General features: G+C 39.3%; 1 protein-coding gene across 1 annotated transcript in view; it reads right to left on the reverse strand.

Annotated features, from left to right (window-relative positions):
* The window catches only part of TRHDE (thyrotropin releasing hormone degrading enzyme), a 1,116,537-nt gene that overhangs the window by 85,961 nt on the left and 1,006,273 nt on the right, over nucleotides 1–24,303 (reverse strand). The window contains exons 14-15 of the mRNA XM_077468366.1: nucleotides 7,242–7,339; nucleotides 4,061–4,168 (exon numbers count right to left, since the gene is read on the reverse strand). Of these exons, the coding sequence (XP_077324492.1) occupies nucleotides 4,061–4,168; nucleotides 7,242–7,339 (206 nt within the window). The remainder of the gene's footprint in view (nucleotides 1–4,060; nucleotides 4,169–7,241; nucleotides 7,340–24,303) is intronic.

The following is a 24,303-nucleotide window of genomic DNA, read 5'->3' on the forward strand; positions in this document are numbered from 1 at the left end:
ATTTACCCTTACTCAGACGAGCTGATTGTTTGAGCTGGCCGGCTGTTATTTTTACACTTTTTAAGCATTTTTAATACATTGATTGTTATATCTTGTCCTACTTATACAATAAAACCCTCGGATTCTACCGATGTCGGTCCCTTCAAATTTTTTTTCCCTTTTGATGGCCCCGGATTTCTGATTGCTTCATTTGCATATATACACTCATTGGATCGAGCATCACGTTACTGACTGAGCAGCGATATAAAGAGGACTTTTTTTACTGTAGATCATTGCCTGGAGGTGGAAGTAGGATCCAGTATTCCCTGTTTAGGGTGCCATATCCTGGGATTCTGCAATACCCCTATCAGGAGATATGCCTTATGTGTTCGCCATCTCGTAAGCCTAAAATCTAGCTGGTGGTGAATGCACAATACAGCAAAGCATATGAAGAATTGACACCGGTTGTTTTCTATTTGCACATTTTGTTTATTCCAAGGAATGGACTTTCTTATGTCTTGCATTTATTTTTTATTACGTTTGTAATACACTTGTTTCATATTTGTACACGGAATTTGTTTTAATCACTTCATCACGGGGATTTGGGGGTATACGGTTTATATTCTCTATATATACACGTGGTTTATTTTTCATTATACATGTATGTATGTATGTTAGTTTCTAGTGTAGCTCCATTTGTTTTGATTGTCTGTTAGTGTTGTATATTACTTTGAGTTGCAGGTGTATTATAGCGTGGTTTTTCTTTACGCATATTTTGTTCCTTTGACATATGGAATTAGCTGACTACTTCATACCACAATCCTAAAGGCCTTTCCTGGTTCTTTTCGAACCTACAAAACACTCACACTCCCACAAAGACATCCAGTATGCTAAACTGGGAAAAGGACCTTAAATGCTACATTTGCCTTTCCTAAATAGAATAAGGCTATACAGTCTAGCTATGAACATTCTCAGTGTGTAAACCATTAGAATCTAGCTCTGAAACTCCTACACAGGACCTTTCTAACCCCTGCAAGGTTATCACAATTATTCAAGGACACACCTAATCTTTGCTGGAGGAATTGTGGCTCCAAAAGTACATTAATACATTTAATACAGGATGACAAATGCCTGAGAAGTTTCTCGAAATCAGTGTTTTCTCTGATAGCATCTGTCACTGGAGTGCTTTCACCCCCAGATCCATCACTAGCTTTTTTAAACTTAAATATTGAAACTATTCCTACACAATATAGATGTGTGGTCACCCATATGCTTATAGCAGCTTTCTTGACCATCACTTCAAAATGGAAGACCTCAAATGCATCCAACATTTCAGATGTGATAAGTAAAGTTAAAAGTCAATATATCTATGAAAAAGTTTTTTGCGCATTCCTCTAACTCCATTCTCCAATTCTTAGACAGATGGCAAACATGGGTATCCAAATTTCCTGAAATCTCTCAGTAAATCACTGACTTTAAGTTCAGTATAAGGATTAACAATGACTTAGAACAAATAAAATGGTGGTAATGTTAATTCTATTTTCTCTTTTACTACTTTATTTCTTTAATTCCTTTGTTTCTTTTGTTCTGGCTTCTAGATTAAAGCCTTTTGTTCATATTTCTCCATCTATGGAAGGGTCACTCTTTCTTAGACTTTAACCAAATGAAAATTTCTACTCTTTCACTAACATGTATTATATAAGCATATTCAAGCTATAAAAAAACTAGTATTTCAAATGTAACATGATAAATTGCTTTTCTGTTGTCAAACCCTGAATGATGTCAATGTTTTTTGTGCCTTGTCAACTGTTAACTCTTAATAAAAAAAACAATTAAAAAACAAAAATTAAGGGTCCCAACACTGAACCTTGAGGTATATCACTGATAACCTTAGACCATTCAGAGTATGAATTATTAACCAATACTTTCCGAATTCTGTCTTTTAGACAGTTTTCTATCCATTTACAAACTGATATTTCCAAGCCTGTAGACTTTACCTCAGTTTAGGCCGATATGTATTCTTCTACATATTTTTGGTAAAAAATAATCGCAATAAGTATATATTGATTGGTTTGCGCAAAAGTAATAGCATCTACAAAATAGGGGATAGATTTATGGCATTTTTATTATTATTATTTTTTATTAGTAATGGCGGAGATCTGTGATTTTTATCATGACTGCGACATTACGCCTGACACATCGGACACTTTTGACACTATTTTGGGACCATTGTAAAAATGCACTGATTACTGTGTAAATGAAATTGGCAGGGAAGGGGTTAAACACTAGGGGGGAGCAAGGGGTTAAGTGTGTGATTCTAACTGTAGGGGGGTTGTCTCCCTAGAACATGACAGAGATCACTGCTCCCGATGACAGGGAGCAGTAGATTTCTGTCATGTTGCTAGGCAGAACAAGGATGTAAAAATGGAAATTACCACCCTGAAAACAAACAAAAAAAACACAATAACTAAATAAAATAAAGGCTCTGCTAAAACTGTGAGATATACACATGCACAGATAAGAAATTCAATGTAGCAGCGCTATATAAATAAAAAAATAACACAAAAAATTACTAACCAAAACAGTGAATTTTGTGAACTACAACAGCATGTCTAAAAATATGAAAATAAATGAACAGTAATAAAAACACATCAGTGTAGATTCTTGTGATATACACCTCTCAAAGACAGTGCACCTCCACCATAAAGAATGTGCGCTTACCAAAAGGCAAGCTTTAGAGAGCCTGCGGCTAATATACCCAGCCAGGGCCTCTATCTGGGGGGATGTTGAATGTCCACAGGAAGGGCAACTGGAACTATGCACCAAACGATCAGGAAGACTCAAGCATCAAACCAACAGGGGGATGGGTCAGGCGTTACCCAGAAAAGCAATAAGACTGAAGCTACCTTGTATCTCCCCATTCTGCTGCTCCATGACACGATCGCGGGCCCCCCGGCGGACATCGAGTCTGCGGGACACGCAAGCATGCTCACGGAGTACGCAGCACATGCGTGCCCACTATGTAATGATTTAAAGGGGATGTACCTATACGCCCATTTGCCCAGCCGTGCCATTATGCCACCTTATATCCTTGTGCGCTGGTCGGTAAGGGGTTAATACACATGTATACACACGCTATACTATGTCTGTAGTAAACCACATAAAATATTATAATGACACTTCTAACTCAAATTGGTGTAACTCTGTGCTCAATTATATTGCAGCATGTGAACTACTAATTGATTAGTATCTCTGCTTATCCTTATATCCACACTCTACTACTGCCTATAGAAAATCACATGCATATAGTGCTAATGAGTGCCATGACTAATTTTTAATTAAAGTGACTCAGTGCAACAAAATAAAATATATACATTAATACTCAAATATCAGCATCTGTCATAAAATAAATACTATATATATATATTGGATTTATTTTATGACAGATGCTGATATTTGAGCATTAATGTTTAAATGCTTAAAACTGTCTTATCGCCCTTGTACACAGGGTCGGACATTCCGACAACAAAACTGGTGTTGCATACACACGGTCGGACAAAGTTGTCGGAAAATCCGATCTTTCAGAACGTGTTGACGTTCCTTCGTTACGACGGGACTACGTTCAGGCTAGTAGCCAATAGCTTTGGTCTCGTAATTTGATCTGAGCATGCGTGGCACTTTGTCCGATCGGAATTCTCTACAAACGATCAGACAAAGTCCGATCGGATCACGTTGTCAGAAAATTTTATATCCAGCTCTCAAACTTTGTTGGTCGGACATTCCGACAGAAAAAGTCTGACCGTGTGTGGGCTACATCGGATTATCCGACAACATGGTCCGATCAGACCTTTTCCGTCTGAATTTACGACCGGGCATAGAATGGCAGGTTCTGCCTATATGAAAATTGTGTCATTAAGCTACAGGTGCCAGAGTTGGAATCAGGATGTTCAGCTTGTTCAATTAAGCTTTGCCAATGAAATCTTGAAGGTTATTGGTTTCTATGCAGAGCTGCACCAGATTTTACACCTTATAGTTTTAGTGAATCAACCCCACAATGATTAGGTAATACAAGTCTACCTACCGGTTTCTGTTGCTTGAAATCCAGTCAGAGATCATGGTTGCTGCTTCTTGATGACACTGCTTATTCCCAAAACTGCAAGCCAGCATAATAACTTCTCTTCGTAGCTCCCTAGAATAGAATGAGATGTATGAAAACCAAGGGTACATACTGAAATTAGGAAAACACATGGAGATAGAGAGGCTGCACACCCCAAATTGTACTTAGCAGATGAAAATCAGAACATTCCCCCAGGGTTTTAAATTTGCCGCAGGCAAAATATCAGACAAATTGAATGTATAAAAAAAGCATTTTATTCTACAAATATTAACAAAATCCACAGAAATGTAACATTTGGACCAGATCGAGGGCGGTGAAGGTGACTCTGAGTACTCTATAGTTGTGTGTGAGGATTGTATGTCTCCCAATAGGGAGATAACGGTTTCCAATCTGCATGCTATATACATGCTTCAAAATATGAATTTGAAGCATGTATATAGCATGCAGATTGGGAATTGTTATCTCCCTATTGATCCATATCCCTAATCGAGGTGATGACTGGAATAAAACTGAACAAAGGTGGATTTTTAGGTTTACAGGCCACATCCCATCCTGGCCTAAACAAATCCATATCTTATGCTCCCTTTTTAAAAGGGTTTGTGTCAGGAAAAACCCATTGAAAAATACCTTGGAAAGAAGGGGACAAAGGCAACCTAAGATATCGCTATGCCTCCAATTCCTTATTTGTTGTAGATAGAACTATGTACATAGCTTAATTTAGATCAAAATGCATTACAAGAAAATTTATTGATTTTATTCCTTTTTTATTGTTTGTCTTTTCAGACCTATCCTGGATCTTCTTCCTTCTCATTGCCGGGGCACAGTGGGGGAATCATGGGGTTTCCATTCCCATTTCTCCACAGCTTTGCAAGCCTCTATGGCCAAGGGTTCTCATTCTGAGGCAACCAGGGGGAGCAATTAATGCCAGTGGTATCCCAGGACCACTTCCGAGTCGGGACTGTGTGTGCGCATGCACATGATGTGAGATTTGGCATCGAGTGTACGCATGTTGTCACCACGCTACAAGATTGCAAAATGATATATTTGCTAAATGACATCGTTTTGCAAGGTAATATGAATAATGGATTATGATGTAAAATTTTGCAACCAGAGCTCATATTTTTACATTTCTGTGGATTTTCTAAATATTTGCACAATAAAATACCTTTTTATATATTAAATTTGTTTGATATTTTGCCTACTGCATTTTAAAATCTCTGGTAAAAGGGTACATGCTGTATCTTCCTATCAAATACATTGCATTAAGCCTATTTACACATGATTACAAAAAATAAAATACAAATTTTCCATGCAATTTTACAATAAGGCTTGTTTGCCATGTGCCTGACTTCCAGACAGTTTAATTTGCCAAAGCAATCAAATTTATTTCTTCTGTCATTGCTAAAAACATGTGGTTGTGTTTTTATTTCTCATCTCTGACTTTTTCTTAATTAACGGCTAAGCAGTGAACAGCAACAATTTTCATTAATATATTTATCTCCTGATATTACTTTGCTTTTATGAACCTTACAGGTAAAATGTTCAAATTACAGTTTACAGCTTTATAAGGCTGTAATTCTAATTTTAATTACCCACTTTTATTGTTTAAATGTGCAGTTTGCCAGACAACAGCTTAGAAACAAAGCATTTGCAAATTGAGACTATTCTATGAGGATACAAATAAAGTCTTAAAGACTTCCATTTTAACTTACTGTAAATAGTTAAAAGCAATAATACCTTAAAAACATCAGCAGTCAAAGATGGCAGCTTTTCAACAATGAACTTTACATGCAAAAATCACGACTGAAATAAATTCTGACATTTTAAATCGACTGATTCACTTATATCAAAAGGCTTTCACTTAAAGGCATGTTTAGAACTTTTGTCACTGCACAAACCTGACATTAATTTAACAAGCAATAGGAGAGCAATCAGAAAACAAGCAAAATGTGCTAGTTCAATTTATTTTAGATCAACACGTTTCTGAGTGAAATCTCACGTTCAGTGTTGACACCCAAGTTCACAAAAAAACTGGAACCAAACTGTAGTACATCAGCAAGTGACTTTAAAGTAAACTTGGCAAGAAAGAAATATGAAGGCTGCCATTGTTGTACTTTACATTTATGATATTTGGCACCAATGCTGTGTGTCTCACAAATATGAAACAGGCATGCAGATCTGTACTTTAAACTTTACCCTGACTTAACTTGATGCATGATTTTTGCAAATCAAAGACATGGAAAAGCAGCCATACAGTTGGCATTTTGAGCAGGTCGGCAGTAGCAACCCCTAACGTTCACAGCATGAACTGCCTCCCTTTAACCATTAGTCATAACTGCTAAAGAAAATAATGCTGATTTTGATCGGTATGTTATTAGTGAACTCCTTTCCCAGGGGGAAGCTGGAGATAGAAAGGATTTTATTTATTGCACATTGACATACATCAGGAGAAAGACACCGTTCACATGACAAAAATAGTGTATATAAAGTGTAAGTGTATCTGAAGTAATGATGTTAAGGAAAGTGACATTTGGTGCATGTGCAAACATTCTGGTATCCAGAGATAAGCATAAGTTCAAATCTCAACATCACTTTGAGGTTGTAACTCAAGAGATAAGCAGAACATTGTTTGCTTTAAAAATGTCATGCAGGAGAATATAAATCTCAAAGATGCTGGGCCTCAGAGAAATGAAATATCAAACAAGAAAGACAGGAAAAAGGTGCATCATGCTGCTACAGTCACACTGTGCAACACTAATGGAGCTTTCTTCTTTTGAAGCTGCATTGTATGACTTTGTATAAAAGATAAACTCCCTTAGGACTCATAGGAGTAACAACAGCAGAAAATGTGTGAAAGAAAGAAAAACACAGGAAGAGACAAATAGCAGAAAGCTGTGGACTAATCCTTGTCAAAATATTTTCTGAACCTGTGCATTTAAATCATACATAACTAGAGAAGAATAATACCACTGTCTTGCAATTTAAAAGAGAGAATCTTGTCACTAAAAGCAGACGAAGCTGAAAAAGCGTAGTTTCTCATTTAGGATTTAACAAGCAATTTGGTGTGATCACTACAACATTTTTTTTTTTTCTGAATAATTGTAATGGCATGGAATGGATAAAAAAAAAGAAATCACTCCCATACTCAGTCTGATAGGATGTCTGGATTATTGATCCATTGTGTCCATTAGCTGGCCATCCAAGGCGGAAGTACATTGTTGCCACTTGCTTTAGTACATATTCCTGAAAGGAATAAAGAGCTTGTATTAATTATTTAGAAATATTTATAGGCCTAAGTCTCGGATCAAACAATGCAAAAATAAAAAAATATAAATGTATACATTTTTAAATATTATATGCCACAAATATTATGTATGTACTTAAGAACAGGATATTGACAATGTGTTAGCAGACATTTCCTGAAGCTTTTCCTGAAGTTTAAAAAATAAACATCAGTGACATTTTTGAGAATTTAAATATCAGTATGAAACCTGATATTTAGAAAGCCTTGGCTTTTTTTCTGAATTAAGCCCCATACACACTATCAGATTTTCTACTCATTTTTTCCTTCAGATTTACCAAAACCATATAATATGAGGTCAAACCTTAGGAGTTTCAGTGTTTATGCAATCAGGCAGGCCCTTGCACTACATGGTTTTGGTAAATCTGAAGACAAAAATCAGCAGAAAATCTGATAGTGTGTATGGGGCTTAAGGGATCTTTTTGTAATTTTGAAAAAAAAAAGAATGGTAGCCATTCAAATCAATGTATAACTAGCAGAGGAAGATAACTGCCAGAAGTTTTAATGAATGCATAATGTTAGATTTTAACTTCTGTAGTTTCATGCATATTGCATTTTAAAGGGATGTTGTTATTATTATTATTATCATTATTATTATTATTATTATAAGGAGAAAAAGTTGCTCCAATTATTGTCATTGTTTAGAAATAGCATCTTGTCTGGTTGCCATGCTGATGCTTTGACTTCAGTCACTGACCTAGAATATGAACATAAGTCAGGGTTATGACATCAAACTTCTATTTTGTTAGGATGATTGTTCCAGGTTAGTGATTTAGAAACTAATGAAACCAGAGACAGCCAGGACAATAACATTTTCAAAAAGATGTCAACAATGGCAGGCTCAAAATATCTCAAAATAGCCTGTTTTTTAAACCTCTGCGTGTATCTTGATTACTTTTAATATTTTGACTAGAGTTTTCAAATATGTGCCAAAAGGCTATAAATACACATCTCCATATCAAGGCTTGTTATTGCTCCTATATAAAATGACTTTGTCATATAAACACAATGGGGGGGGGGGGGGGGGGGGAGTTCAATAAAGCTGCTGCACCACTTTTCTGGCATTTTTCCTTCTTCTTAATGTATTGCAACTGACAGCGGATCATGCACCAAATTCAGGTAGATCTAAAATGTGCCACTTTTACATTGTGTTGTATTGAATGCACAACTTTTTACAATGCTCCAAACTGAATTGCAAAAGTGTCTTGCATGCATTCTAAATGTGGCGCAGCATGAGTCAAATTCATGTACAACTTCTAGACAGGTACTGTATGTGAATTTCAGACAGTCTTTACCACTTTAACAAAATCTGTCTGCACCACTCTTAAAGTGTAAGTAAACCCTCCTATTGTTTTTAGCCAAGGAAGCTGCCATCTTTGCCTCTGTTTAATTTACAACTGCCATGATGCTGCACATGTGATCAATTATGACACCATCCATCGGATGGTTTGACAGTTTGGTTGAGAGCACAACCAATGGGAGTGTTACATTTCCGGCATGTGCCGGAAATGAGACTGTTAATGGATGGGTTTACTTATGCTTTAATCTCCCTGGCGGTATGATTATAACAAATAATAATATAATATTAATAAAAATTATTCAATATGCAATCAAATCAAAAACACTGAAATTTACTGAATTGCAGAATTGTCGCTTGCATTACTTTTAGTATTTGATGATGAATTTCCCCACAAATCACTATCGCTCAATTCTGAAAGAGATTCTAATTTATTATCGCTGTTTTCTAGCTGGTCTAAAAGCACTTTTGACGTAAATTTACATTTTTGGGTTGCTATGGACAATCTCCAGTTTCCTGGCATAAAGAATAGTATTTATAATATAAAATTGCATGCATGACACTGGACAAACCACTAGGGACAAAGGGGATGTGAAACTATTTGATACAGTACTGTAATCTGTAAGATTACAATATACTGTATCTATTCTGTGTTTTTTTACTTTTTGAATTTGGAGCCGAACTCCGATACAGTGCGTCGCAACACTTGCAGGGAACAGAGCCCGGCACTGTGACAGATTGTGTGAGACACGGCGGCTCACAGATCACAGCGGGGAGACAACGCAGGATCCAGGGGACAAGGTAAGTAACCTCTATATGGATTCTGCGATGCGATCCCAAGTCTGGCTCGGGGGTTACCGCCTTTGGTACTGAAATCTCACCCCGAGCCAGACTCGGGAATAACGCCAGGGAGCTTAAGGAATTCCAGGGAATGACTAGACATATATAACTCAAAACATAATCACCATGTTGTTTTTCTCTGTTTCCTTAGTTGCATTATGAAAAATGCAATTTGTTTAGTAAAAGGATATCTCCTTAACACCGTTTTGAACATATCCCTACATCACAAAATGTCATATGATAATAGAATCACACATGTATCATGTATCTCCCTACCAATGCCAGTTGGATGCGAATAGTAAATGGTGAGATGTCTGACTCATATGCCAATCTGGCTATCTATTTGAATATCTCCTCTGGTGATATTAAATTAATCTATTCATCTGGATCACCACAATGACAGATGTAAACTTCCCCTAGCATTATGTCAAACTGGTAATATTTAACACTGTCCACCAAAATGTAGGAAAGAATTCTATGAAGATTGACTTAATTTATCCAATTATGTGAAAAGAAAATCCGTTTACTTCTTTTGCCTGCATTTGATTGGATAGTTAGTGAATCTTCACACAATTTATTGTGTAAACAGTGACAAATCCTTTAGTAAATCAGCCACCTTTATGTGATTTTTTTTATATATAGTTTATGCAATAAAAAAAAACTAGAGAGCTGTTACCTATTATAGAAAAAAAAATAATGAATTGCAGATCGATTATTGTTTTAACATCTTGAATAGATGCTTCTGATTTTTAGAGGTATTTCCAGAAAAGGGAATGTCAATTAAACAAAAAAGTAAATGGGGCATTGCATAAAATGTACTCTACAACCCATCACTTCTCCAATAGTAACAAGACTTGTGTACCCGCCTACCTGTATATGAAAAAAGGAGAGCAAGGTTTATGTGCCCTCCCATTAGGAACAGTTAAAAGAGCAAAGCTCTTCTTATGTTCTTTTGTTCTTATCCTCTTATTTGGTTATTAGTTTTTTACACTTCTTCCAGCTATGCAGCCATGATTCACGTGCTGAAATAATTTCAGTACAGATGATAAATCTTTCTCTTTGAATCTGAGCATGTTTAGGCTTAATGTACACTGACTTTTTAAAAGCTCTCCTGAATAATTTAACGTGACAGATAGCAACCGATGTTTAAAAAAGTCAGTTTTGCCATTTTTGCGTTTAGAAGCATTTTTTATTTATTTTTTGCAAATAGTCAAAAATGTATCCCCTGTAAACAAAACGCAGCTAAATGTGAGGTACTGCATTTACACATGTTTACAAGTTGTTACACACATTTGTCATTTCATATACCTCTGAACATCTGTCCTAATTGCATTTTTTTGCTTTCCAAAAATGCTTCTAAACTTAACTGCCCAGAAACAACTATAAACGACCCTGTGTACATGTACTGATTAGATAACATAAAGGAGAGTAAAGGGGCAGCTGAAAAAAAATGCCCAACTGCTTCCTAAACATCTGTTTACCACTAGTGGTGTACATGAGGCCTTACAGTCATGGAACCTTTACTCATGGGTGCATCAACAGTGTATCAACAAAAATATTTAGACATCCCACATGGCCCAGAAAAACCCAAACCGTAGCCACCCATATACTCATAGCCGCAAGATTGGCACTTGCTAGAAAGTGGAAGAAACCATCTCCCCCCTCCATTCAGGAAGTGATCACAATTCTAAATGATAATTTTAAATTGGAATACAGCTTCGCCAAGGCTCACATGACTACAGGAAAATTTTACAAAAGCTGGGAGTCCTGGGTCAAGGATCCCAGAAGCATAGAGCTGGAATGACTTCTCGGTCACATAATACGTAGGATTCCTGCATCTCCTACTGTAATCCATTGCACCCCCATGTATTGGCAGAATTGTATTTCAAATTACCTGCATATAACTGTGCGGAAGCACCCAATATCGGGTTCTAGTTCTTATGTATTCAACTGTGATGTACTGTCGACACTATAAACTAGGGACCTATATTGGTAACTGTTTTTTTTTAATTTTTTTTTTTTTTTTTTTTTTTTATTATTTCTCCCCTTCTTTCAGTTAAGTTCTAGGTTTTTCCTGCATCGACTTATAATGCACACTCGGGAAGGGGTTGCCTGCCGCCTCCAGACACAGTTAGTTCCCAGATGGGGTGTCTGGAGTGGCATGACACCGTGCTCAGCCTTCCTCCCAGTACTTATACTGTGCTTCACTGTTGAAATAGTTCGCAACTGTTTGTATTCTGATAACATGTATCGGTAACCGATTTTCCATCTACTGATGTATGACACTGTTCAATACTTATTGTTATTCTGTAAAACTACAATAAAAACCGTTAAAAAAAAAAAAAAAAAAAAAAAAATATTTAGACATTTTTAAACACTTATTTTTTTAAAGAGAATAAATATTTTAAAAACACAGTTTTAGGGCAGAAAAGCTGATGTATTCATTCTCTTATTTTGTTATTAGTGCTAATATCTTCACTTCTTCCAGAAATGCAGCCATCAATAACATGCTGAAATAACTTCAGTACAGATAAATCAGCATATCAATCAACTACTTCCAGTGTCCCAGGCCCAGCATTGTATTTTAGTTTGTAAATACCTAGTTGCCGAAATAAGTAGCTTTTGTACTATTTTTACAATTATGCACAACAAAACGTGGGTTTTTATTTTTTTAATTAGATAAGAACTATGTAAAGTTATTTTTTCAGTTTAATAGTGCTAAGTGTTGGGCAATGTTGTACCCCTGTACATGGGTATAATATAAAATGCAGTATACAAGTAGCACCACCTGCATCAAGCATACAGGTGGTGGTTGAAAAAATTCCCAAATGTATTGTAACAAAGTTATAGCAGGGCAAATAATCCATGTCAAGTGACAAAATGTGGTGAAATCGGAGATTATGAGCCAGGGTGTCCACTTAATCCTCATACGTCATCTATTGAAAGCATTCAGGTTCCTCTTCTGAATATAAGTTTATCTTCATTTTAGTCTTCAGTCTACACTTTGGCTTCTGTTGTAATCGAAATGCAAAGTTTATGTTGACGGGAGGCTGTATTCCAAAACTAGGTGTTCATGTTTCTTCAAAGTCTTGGTTTTTAGGTCTAAGAAATGTGGTAGCCAAAAATACATTGAATTCAGGTCATAATAGCAAGGAGAAGACATCAGAGAAGGATGACAATGTTCATTGTCACAGCAGTGGAAATGTGTTAACAACTTGCTGACTGCACAGATATACGCCGGCAGAATGGCACAGGCAGGCAAATGGGCTTACCTGTATGTCCATTTGAATTTGCAGCCTATCGGGCACATGGGTCCCACAAAATCAATATTCGGTGAGGAGGGGCAGAACGAGGAGATGCCTATGTAAACAATGCATTTCCTTGTCCTACTTAGCAACATGAAATGAAGATCCACTGCCTGTCATCAGGAGCAGTGATCTCTGTCATGTTGTAGTGAGCCCACCAACCCACAGTTAGAACACCTCCCTAGGACACACTTAACCCCTTGAGCACCCCCTAGTGTTTAACCCCTTCCCTGCCAGTGCCATTTATACAGTAATCAGTAGCTATTTGTAGCTCGGATCGCTGTATAAATGATAATGGTCCTAAAATAGTATCAAAAGTGTCCGATGTGTCCGCCATAATGTTGCAGATCGCCGCCATTATCAGTAAAAAATAATAATAAAAATGCCAAAAATCTATCCCCTATTTTGTAAACGCTATTACTTCTGCACTAACCAATCAATATACACTTATAGTGATTTTTTTTACCAAAAATATGTAGAAGTATACATATCGGCCTAAACTGTGGAAGAAATTTGTTTTTTTATATATTTTTGGGGAATATTTATTATAGCAAAAAGTGAAAAATAATGCATTTTTTTTTCAAAATGTACATCTTTTTTTGATTATAGCGCAAAAAATAAAAACCACAGAGAGCTCTATTTGTGGGAAAAAAAGGACGTCAATTTTGTTTGAGTACAACGTCGCACAACCACGTAATTGTCAGCTAAAATCTTTCCAGGGCTAAAGTGGTAAACTGGTACATATCAGAAAAAAAATTGAACATTGAACATTGATTACACTTTCCTCGTCATATCAGCAAGTCAAAGCCAAACATATTCATATGAGGGATTCCTCTCTAAGGATGTGCAACCTACAGTGCTTTGCAAAAGCATTCACCTCCCTTTGCATTTTTCATGTTTTGTTGCCTCACAACCCGGAATTAACATGGATTGTTTGAGGATTTGCATCATTTAATTTACAGAACATGCCCACAACTGTTTTTTTTATTGTGAAGCAAACAACAAATAGGACAAAATAATGGAAAAAGTCAATGTGCATAACTATTCGGCCCCCTAAAGTCAATACTTTGTAGAGCCACCTTTTGCAGTTATCACAGCTCCAAGTCGCTTTGGATAAGTCTCTATGAGCTCGCCACATCTTACCACTGGGATTTTTGCCCATTATTCCTTGCAAAACTGGTCCAGTTCCTTCAAGTTGGATGGTTTGCGCTTGTGAAGAGCAATCTGAATCTGGGTTGAGGTCTTGGCTTTGACTAGGCCATTCCAACACATTTACATGTTTCCCCTTAAACCACTCAAGTGTTGCTATAGCAGTGTGTTTGGGGTAATTGCCCTGCTGGAAGGTGAACCTTCTGTCCTAGCCTCAAATCATACAACAAGTGGTACAGGTTTTGCTCAAGAATATCCCTGTAATTAGCACCATCCATCCATATTTCCCTAAACTCTGACCAGTTTCTCAATTCCAACTGCTGAAAAACATCCCCACAGTATGATGCTTCCACCACCATGTTTCACTGTGGGGATGATGTTCTTTGGGTGATGTGATATGTTGGGTTTGTGCCAGACATAACGTTTTCTTTGATGGCCAAAAAGTTCAATTTTTGTCTCATCAGACCAGAGCACCTTCCTCCATACATTTTGGGAGTCTCCCACATGCCTTTTTGCAAACTCAGAATGTGCCATTTTGTTTTTTGCTGAAAGTAATGACTTTCTTTTGGCCACTGTGCCATAAAGTCAAATTCTATGGAGCGTACGGCTTATTGTCATCCTATGTACAGATACGTTAATCTCTATATTATTCAAATTTTACTTCACCAACTTAGACTATTGTGTTCTGATCCATAACATATATATACTTTTGCAAGGCACTGTATATCTATAAAGATGTGTGGAGCTCTATTATACAATCATTTAGAGCTAAACCCATGATTTGGTTATTTTAGCAGGTGGAAATATAGCTTACCATAAATGCGGGGTTTTGCGGGGAATGTGTAGGTAAGAAATTGCATATTGGATATCGAGAGTAGAGATTTAGAAGGGGGAATATGGAAGTGTGAATGTAGAGGACAAGTAGAAATATACGACTAGAAGAGACAACTAGAAGAGTGCAGAGACTGGCTGACTGCGGAATCAGGGGTATAGAGAGGGCTGATAGAGGCTCCTGCCTTCTCCCTCGCTCCCTGTTTTGGGGTGTAAGCCTGTAAATTTAGTGCAGGTGTTTATTATAATCTTCCATCATTCTAAAATGTTGCCAGCAAGACTAGGTTGTCTTGTTCTTTCAGGAGTGTCTCTCGATCACTGAATGAAATCTTCCATATCAGCAAATTTTTGTATACGTGTGAACTATTCTGTTATGGTCGGGGTTTCGGGGAGTGCCAATGAGATGAGATGCATAGTTTGGCTGCATTGACAAGGTGCATGTCTAGGGAGTGAAAGTAGTAGTTTTGGAATGGTGGAGTGGTGTAATAGAAATTGATCTGTGAAACATTTTGTCCCAAGGTGACATAGTGGTCATATTAAGTTACAATATCATTATCTTCAGTTCTGAATTTTCAGTAAAGAAATGATTGAATATGCCAACAGAACAGTTGGCAGTAAAGAAGCAGTCTTTTCACATTTTCCACCATCTTCATTACTTCTCAAAGCAATTTTACAGGAATGTGCCAATTGTGTCTATTCCATTCCATCTTCACCCCCTATGTGGGTTTGCTAGCGGACATGAACCACAATATTTATCAATCCTGTTATATTCCCAACTAGCTTCATCTTTGAATATGAGCATGTTTACAGTGATGGAACAATCATTTACCCAGGGGTTGTATTAACGGTGTTTCAACAAAAACATTTAGACATTTTGAAACACTTCTAGCTTGTGTTGGGAGTAATTAAAAAAAAAAAAAAGTCGTAATCAATATTTGTCTTGGAAAGTAAAAAAAAATTTTTTCTTATCATATCTTTTAATAATTAAAATTACGAGATTTCAAGTCATATTAACAAAGTAAGTGCAAATCTAATATTTTTGTCACTGTGGTTTATGGCCAGTTAATGTATGTCTGTTTACTTTGGTCTTTGTATAACCACCATTCTGCTTTGAACAGACACATTTATATTCCTAATAATTAAAAATGAATTATATTTTGTTTTAAATTACGTTACTATTTTTTTGAAAGACTGGTGTCTGTGAATACATGGCATAGATGCCCACACAATCAAAGATTTATTAATTTAAACACATTAATTATGCTTTAGTTTATAGAAATAACTTTCATATTAAAATAAAATATCGCAAAGATTCTAAACACTATTTTAAAATGTAGTTAATTATACATAATCTTTACTTGTATATTGATATGCTGTGCTTACACCTTCTGTTTTTAATGTACATTTAAAGCCGCGTACACATGGGCGGTGTCACATGGCTTTATGTCACATGGGTTGGTCACATGGGTTGATGTCACATGGGACTATGACATCGTAAGGGGGCGGGGTCACCATGTGACACCAACCCATGTGACATAAAGCCATGTGACACCGCCCCATTGTCCCTATATAAGTGGCCGCGCAGTGCGTCCCTGGCATTCCGGCCGGAGAGATCGCAGAGGCAACATCTCCTGGAGAAGAAGAAGAAGAAGAAGAAGAAGAAGAACGGAAGGCGGCGGCGAGGGCGGCGACAGAAGACCGGGCCACCGCCTGTAAAAGAGCTATAAGAAGGCGCGGTGGCCCGGCAGAAGAACCGAAGAGGGGGACAAGACCCCCGAAGTCGGGAGAAGAGGCCGGCGGCGAGGAAGAAAGCCAGACTCCTCCGCTAGCAAAAGAGCTACAAGAAGATAGCGGAGGAGTCCGGCGAGAAGACCCCCGAAGACGGAAGACCCCCGGAGCTGTGCAATAAAGTATTTTATCTCGTGTGTTGTGTTTTTTTTTGGTACTTTTATTTTACAGGTGAATGGGTAGGGGTACATTGTACCCCATACTCATTCACATAGGGTGGGGGGCCGGTATCCGGGGCCCCCTTATTAAAGGGGGCTCCCGGATTCCGATAAGCCCCCCGCCCGCAGACCCCGACAACCAACGGCCAGGGTTGTCGGGAAGAGGCCCTTGTCCTCATCAACATGGGGACAAGGTGCTTTGGGGTGGGGGGGCCCACGCGGCCCCCCCTTCCCCAAGGCACCCCCCATGTTGAGGGCACGTGGCCTGGTACGGCTCAGGAGGGGGGGACGCTCGCTCGCCCCCCTTTCCTGGCTGGCCGGGTAGCGTGCTCGGACAAGGGTCTGTTGTGGACTTGAGGGGGACCCCCACGCCAATTTTTTTCGGCGTTGGGGTTCACCTTTAAGTCCATACCAGGCGGCGGGGCCAGCTACGTCTCCTTTGCGGGCCCCGCCTACCTGGATACCCGCTCCAAATGAGTGGACTTTTCTCCGGGCGGGAAAAGTCCGCCGAAATGCGAGTCCGACGGACAGTATTACGGAAATTCTGAAATACTTAGTCCGCCAGACTGCACGCTGAAAAAGTCCGCTGAAGCCCACACACGAGCGAACTGTCCGCTGAAATGTGTTTCGGCGGACTAAGTAGGCCAGACAGTCCGCCCGTGTGTACGCGGCTTTAGAGATCTTAGCAATTGTTCTAGTAAAAGCACACATTTAAAATCAGTGAGTGGTATGGATTTACAGTATGGTGATACATGGTTCACATTATTAATAAACACATACATTTGTTATCCAAATTCTATGCTAGTCAAATAAAAAGTAAATATATACAAAAATAAACAAATGAACCAAAACAAACAGTTTTCTGAATGCAATATACCGTATTTATTGGCATATAACACGTACAGGCGTATAATACGCACCACAATTTTAAGTGGGAAGTTTAAGGAAAAAACTTACATTTTAAATAAAGAACTTTGAAGCAAAATTAGGGTCACAGCTCATCAATGCACCTTGCTCAGTGCCCATCTGCAGCCTATAAATTGACCAACAATGCAGCCTGTTCAGTGCCCATCTGCAGCCTATAAATTGCCCAACAATGCAGCCTGTTCAGTGCCCATCTACAGTCTCACCTTTCCCATCATTGCAGCCTTGCCAGTGTTGGATTATCCCTGCTGTTTCTGAGGGAAGAGGAGGAGCGAGCACCACTGAATTACACAGAGCCGGGATCTCCCGTGTACCCAGAACTCTGTCACTCACAGCCACGCCTCCTGGCCCTGCTCATATGATAGATATAACAGTGGCCCAATGCGGGGCCAGGAGGCGTGGCTGTGAGTGAAGGAACGGCAGGTACACAGGAGATCGCGGCTCTATGCAAATCCGCAGTGCTCACTCTCCTTCCCTCAGATACAGCAGTTTGTGTATAACAGACACCCACAATTTTCCCCTGATTTTAAAGGGGAAAAGGTGCATGTTATACGCCGATAAATATGGTATATTGGATAAACAACTAAGCAAAAATTTTGTCTGAAGCTTACATTTTTAGTACTGCCACTACTATGCTCCCTCTGCTAAAACAAAATAGCTGTTCATCACAAACACAGAATGCAGAACCCAAACCACTGCTCCAAAGGGTGAGGTCATTGGCCAAGGTGTATTCAAAGTTGACAGTATCCTTGGTTTGTACTAAGTTGTGGAGGATGCAAGTTGCTTCAATTTCATGAGTGTAATTCTCCAATATCATGTTCATTTCATAATGCCAAACACACCATTAATTTGTTGAAAATGCAAAAGGTACACTTCAGCATTCTTAATGCATGGCACTGGAGATGATCAAACATCCTTTTGCTTGGTATTTGGCTTTATTAAGAATGTTGGTGCTTATAAAATGTGCTTTCAACTGCAAATTCCAGCTTACAGATATATAAGTGATGATATTTATCTGGGAGTTTCAAGCCATATTGATGGACCATAAGAACAATGAAGTATTTCTTGTCTCAAAAATATGCTTCAACTTCTTTGTGGCATACTAAGTTATGTATGTTTTCCATTGACCGCATCAATGCAGGAGATCTGGCCCAGAGCACAGAAGCAATATTCATCCACTAATGCTCTGTATTGACTTGCATCACAAAGTGCCCAACAGGTGTCTTTGACAATGAGGCGAATAATCAATGTGGCTACTTAAAATTCATACTGTAATATTTGTACAGTAATAAAGACTATGGTTTCCCCTTTCCAAGAAACCTGTAATGAAAAACAAATTTCATATTTAGTATTTAGCAAAACAAGCATGCACACACATACAGTCATGTACTGGAAGACCATGAAAGATCATTTTCATTGCAAATGATATTCAGTTACATAAATAAGTGATATTGAGGATCTGATTCCTGAGGCCATGTAATTTACTGCCATTTCCAAAATGAATATTCTTGGAGTGACTGATGGAGAAAATGGAGTAAGTCACCATCTTGAAAACTTGAAAATGAATCAAAATTGTATTTTTCTTATTAATTTTTGATACTCTTTTAGTACTGACAGTAACGTTGATGAGTATCAAGAACTATGAATCAGAGGCAAAAAATGCAGTCAAAATCATACCTTTTAATGTATTGGTAAAAATGGTACAGGTCAGTAAATGTGGTCAAAACATAAGCCACAGATCGGAAGCCAAAGCAGATAGTCAGACAAGCCAGTAATTAGGAAACCAGAGATCAACACAGTCAGAGGCAGAAGAACAGGATCAGGAACCATAAGGCATGTCAGTCGGGAAAAGTATGTCATAGGAACACAGCAGAGAATATCAAAATATGTTGATCAGGTGAAGGCACCAAAGGAATGAACAAGGCAGTTTAAATAGCCAGAAGGGGCTATAGGTGGAACTGATGAGCAGGAAAAGATCACCAGGTCAGACACTGTGGAACGATAAGTGCTGACAAATATCCGACAGTTGAGCAGCCTGAGCACGCAGAAGGGAGCTGCTGAGAGCCCTGCACCCACAAAACCTACGGGAGTCAATAATAGATTGTATCTCATACTCATCATGGTTCTCAACCTGAACTGGGTGAGGGCATGGTACCAAGGTGCTGAAGCGTTTGCACACCAATGCCTTTAATAAGGAAATATGGAATACATGGGAAATATGCACATCGGAAGTAAGGTCTAATGCTAAAGGCCCAATAAACCGTGCTGCCAGTTTCACTGAGGGAACACAGAGTCCGAGGTTACGAGATCAAACCAGAACCTGTCCCCAACTTGGTAGGAAAGCACAGGTAGGCCTCAGCGGTCAGCATGGAGTCTGTACCTATCACTGACATGTCGCAAGGACTCTTGGACCTGCACCCAAGTTGAATGGAGATCACGGAAATGCTCCTCTAATGCAGAAATTCTTTGAATTGAATGAATGGCTGGAAACCATAATTCACCATAAACTGAGACAATCGGGAAGCGGTGTTGATGGCACTATTGTGAGCAAAGTCCAAAGGTAAGAGGTCTGACCAGTTGTTATGGTGGTCAGAAATATAGCAATGTAGGAACTGCTCCAAGGCTTGGTTGGCTCATTCTGTGGCCCTATTGGACTGTGGGTAATATGCAGAGGAGAAGGAAAGCTGAATTCCTAACTGTGTACAAAAGGTTCGCCAAAACCTGGACACAAACTGGCTACCTCTGTCCATGATGATAACTTTGGGTAGCCCATATAACCAAAAGATTTCCCGAGTGAAAATGGATGCCAGTTATTTGGATGTGGACAACTTCTTAAGTGGAATAGACAAGTGGGTCCAAGGCCTCTCTCCATTGGGTATAGGTTGTAGGAGGCCTACTGGAAGGTGTCATGGTGTTTTCCTCTGACCACACACAGAACAAGAGGCTAAGAAGTAAATTACATCAGCGCGGAGACTAGGTCACCAGAATTGTTTAGAAATAGACCAGAAGAGTTGATTCTTCCCTGGGTGACCAGCCGCCTTGGGAAAATGGTATGTCTGGAGCAAAGTAGTACTGAGATTCTTAAAGCAGTGGTCACAAGGTTTTTCAGAAGGAGAATGTATCTGAGGAGCAATAATTCTGTCACCCAAAGGTGACAGAGTGCAAATTGTGGCTAGAATGCGATTAGAGGTATCACAGGAGTAGGAACCGACTCAATCTTGGAGGTGGAGGAATACTGGCATGACAATGCATGAACCCTTACAATCTCAGTTCCAGGTAAGAATGAGACAATGTAATTACAGCTCAAAAGAAAAGGAGCCCAATGAGCCTTTCTGGGAGATAACCGTTTTTCCTCAGACAAGAATGTGAGATTCTTATGGTCCGTCAAAATGAGAACCGACACAGTGGTGCCCTCAAGGAGATGTCTCCATTCTTTGAGAGCTAAAATGATAGCTAGCAATTCTCTTGCAATTGCATTGCGCAGGAGACAATTTCTTGGAAAAGTCACAAGAATGCATAGCACTCTCAGAGGTAGGACATCAAGACAGGAGAGAGCCTACTCTAGTCTCCGATGCATCAACCTCTAGAATGAAGACTAACATAGGGACAAGATGTGCCAGCACAGGAGCAGAAAAAAAAGGCAGCCGTGAGAGACTCAAATCTTTTAATGGAATCCGGAGACCAATTCTGTGGGTTGCTGTCCTTCCTGATCATATCAGTCAGGAGTTTGAGAAGAGAAATTACAAATACATTTTCAATAATAATTGGCAAAGCCAAGAAAATGTTGTAGCGGACAAAGACCTAGTGGTCGAGGCCACTGTAGAATTGCAGATAGTTTCTCAGGGTACATTGAAAAACCAGCTGTAGAAATTACATAATCCTGAATTTTAACCTGCTAACTATGGAACTTGCACTTCTCCATTTTAAAATACAGGTTATCTCTCAATCTCTGTAGTACATGGGAAACATCTGTGTGGTGGCTCTCTAGGGATTTTGAATATATGAGAATATCGTCGAGATAAACCATCACATATTGCTGCAACATATCTCGGAGGACATCGTTGATGAATTCCTGAAAAACTGCAGGAGCATTGCAGAGCCCAAATGGCATTATGGAGGTATTCATAATGTCCGGTGCTAGTAATAAATGCAGTTTTCTATTCGATGCCCTCCTTGATCCTCACAAAATTGTATGCCCCTCTCAAATCAAGCTTAGTGAAAACCGTTGCTCCCTTGAGGCGGGCAAATGTTATATTCAGTGAAATCGGATAAGCATTCTTAATCATGATGCAATTGAGACCCCTTTAATCGAGACAAGGTCTCAGTTCACCACTGTCAGGGGTGGCTTAGCCCTTCCTCCTCTGGGCTGGCCGCTCAGCTGTCGGCTAATTGCCAGCTCTCTTCTCTTTCCACAGTTACCAGCTGTTCCCGATAATGCTCGTCTGACCTGCCTATTTAAAGCCTTCCTGTTCACTTTCTCATTTGCCTTTCACGTTGGTCACATCACAGGGAACCATCTCCTGCTGTTTGTTTCAAGACTGGCTTGCTGACATCCCACCTGGCTTCTTATCCTGCTTGCGGTTGCTCACCTTGGATCCCTGACTTCCGGCCTGGCTGATTACCTGATCTGGTTTATGAAATTTGGACTGGCTGACTACCCGATCTGGCTACAGGACTCTGGCTATGCTTGACCATGCTTTTTTCTATTTACCATTTTATTTTTTATTAATAAACAAGTGTGATTTGATTGTACTTCTGTCTCAGTCTGTTTCATGGTTTCTGACAACCACTCTTCTTTTTCCCAAAGAAGAAGCCAGCACTGGCAGGAGACAAGGATTTGCAGACGAACCCTCAAGAAAGTGAATCTGTAACATGGTCCTCCATGGCTTTATCCTCCGAGACCATCAAAGGGTAGACCTGACCATGAGGATGCATTGCACCAGGTTGAAGTTCAATTGTGCAATCATACGACCAGTGTGGAGGCAAAATACCGACTTGACCTTTGTCAAAGACATCACTAAATTCACAGTACTCCTCTGGCAAAGAGGAGACTTAAGACGTGCACAAGACCTTAATCCTTTCTGAAAACATGTTTTGCTGCATAGTGGCAACCAGGAAAGAACCTCAGCATGATGTCAAGCAAAAGACGGGTAATGAGGTGAAGAAATAACTTGAAATTGGATTATCTCATGGTGAAGAGACCGTATGGCCATGGTCAACAGAGCAGTCTCATGAGGCACATGGGAAGGCTGTAAAGGTCTACTATCAATAGCCTCAATGGCAAGTGGAGTAGCACAAAGCTGCAGCTGAATCGAGTGCTTAGACACAAAGGCAGCATCCGTGAACAGGCCTGGAGCCCCAGAGTTGATTAGACCCTGTGTATCGATGGAGGAGTCAGACCAAAAAAGGGTAACCGAAACCAGAACTAGAGGCTTATCCTTCAGGACAACTGGGGATTTAACAAAGCCACCTAAGGTCTGTCCCCTATAGCAGTGGTCATCAACCCTGTCCTCAGGGCCCACTAACAGGCCAGGTTTGCAGGATAACTGAAATACATCACAGGTGATATCATTTGCTGCTCAGTGATTGCAATATTCTAGTCTGCATCTCCCCAAGGTAATACATAAAACCTGGCCTGTTAGTGGGCCCTGAGGACAGGGTTGATGACCACTGCCCTATAGGACCTCAGGTTTCCCAGACGTGACAAGACTTCAAAAAGTGACCTGCCTGGCCACAATAAAGGCACAATCTCTCCCTCCTTTTAAATGCCCTCTTTCACAGAGAGACGTGTGAAGCCCCACTGCATGGGTTCTACTTCACTGGCAGACTTGGTACCAGGAGGCATGGACAGTAAGAGAGGCAAGGGTGGGGCTGCAAAGCTCAGAGTCAAATGTACAGGAGGCTTCCACAAGCGCTCCTTAAAGGAAAGTCTCTTTTGGCGTCTGGAGTCAATGAGAATGGCAAACGTGATTAACTACTCCAGATCTGTAGGTATGTCTCAGGCTGCTATCTCATCTTTAATGTTATCCAAGAGACCAAGAAAAAAGCAGCCACAAGGGCCTCATTGTTTCAAGCAACCTTTGCTGCCAGAGTACAGAATTAAATTGCGTAATCGGCAACAGTTCTCATACTCCACATGTTTGATGGACATGAGGCTCTTGGCAGCAGAAGTGGAGTGAGCGGGAATGTGAAATACCCTTTTAAAGGATGCCACAAACTCAGGGTAACTCAGGACAATGGGATTTTGCATCTCCCACAGAGTGAATAGGATGTGACCTGGCACACACATTATAGCACACATAGCGACCTCCATCCCTAAATGAGTTTATAGAAAAGGAGAGCTGTGGGACTTTATGTGAGGCGGCCGCCATGTCAGATATGGACAAAAACAACATAAAAGTAAAGTTACAGTACATGATTTATTGTTACATTGAAGAAAAGTATTGTATCAAATAGATAGGTAGTCACATGACTTACACTAAATATGCTGCTACATAGTATGCAATATAAATAGGAATTAGGAATTAAACATAATAAATGTACATGAGAGATAAATGGGTTAAAAAACATATTATATAAGAACAAGTAACTTTGGGCATCTAGTAGCACTCAAC

This window comes from Lithobates pipiens, unplaced genomic scaffold, assembly GCF_037356315.1.
Source record: "Lithobates pipiens isolate NorthernLeopardFrog02 unplaced genomic scaffold, aLitPip1_a1.2 Scaffold_8, whole genome shotgun sequence".
NCBI lineage: Eukaryota > Metazoa > Chordata > Amphibia > Anura > Ranidae > Lithobates > Lithobates pipiens.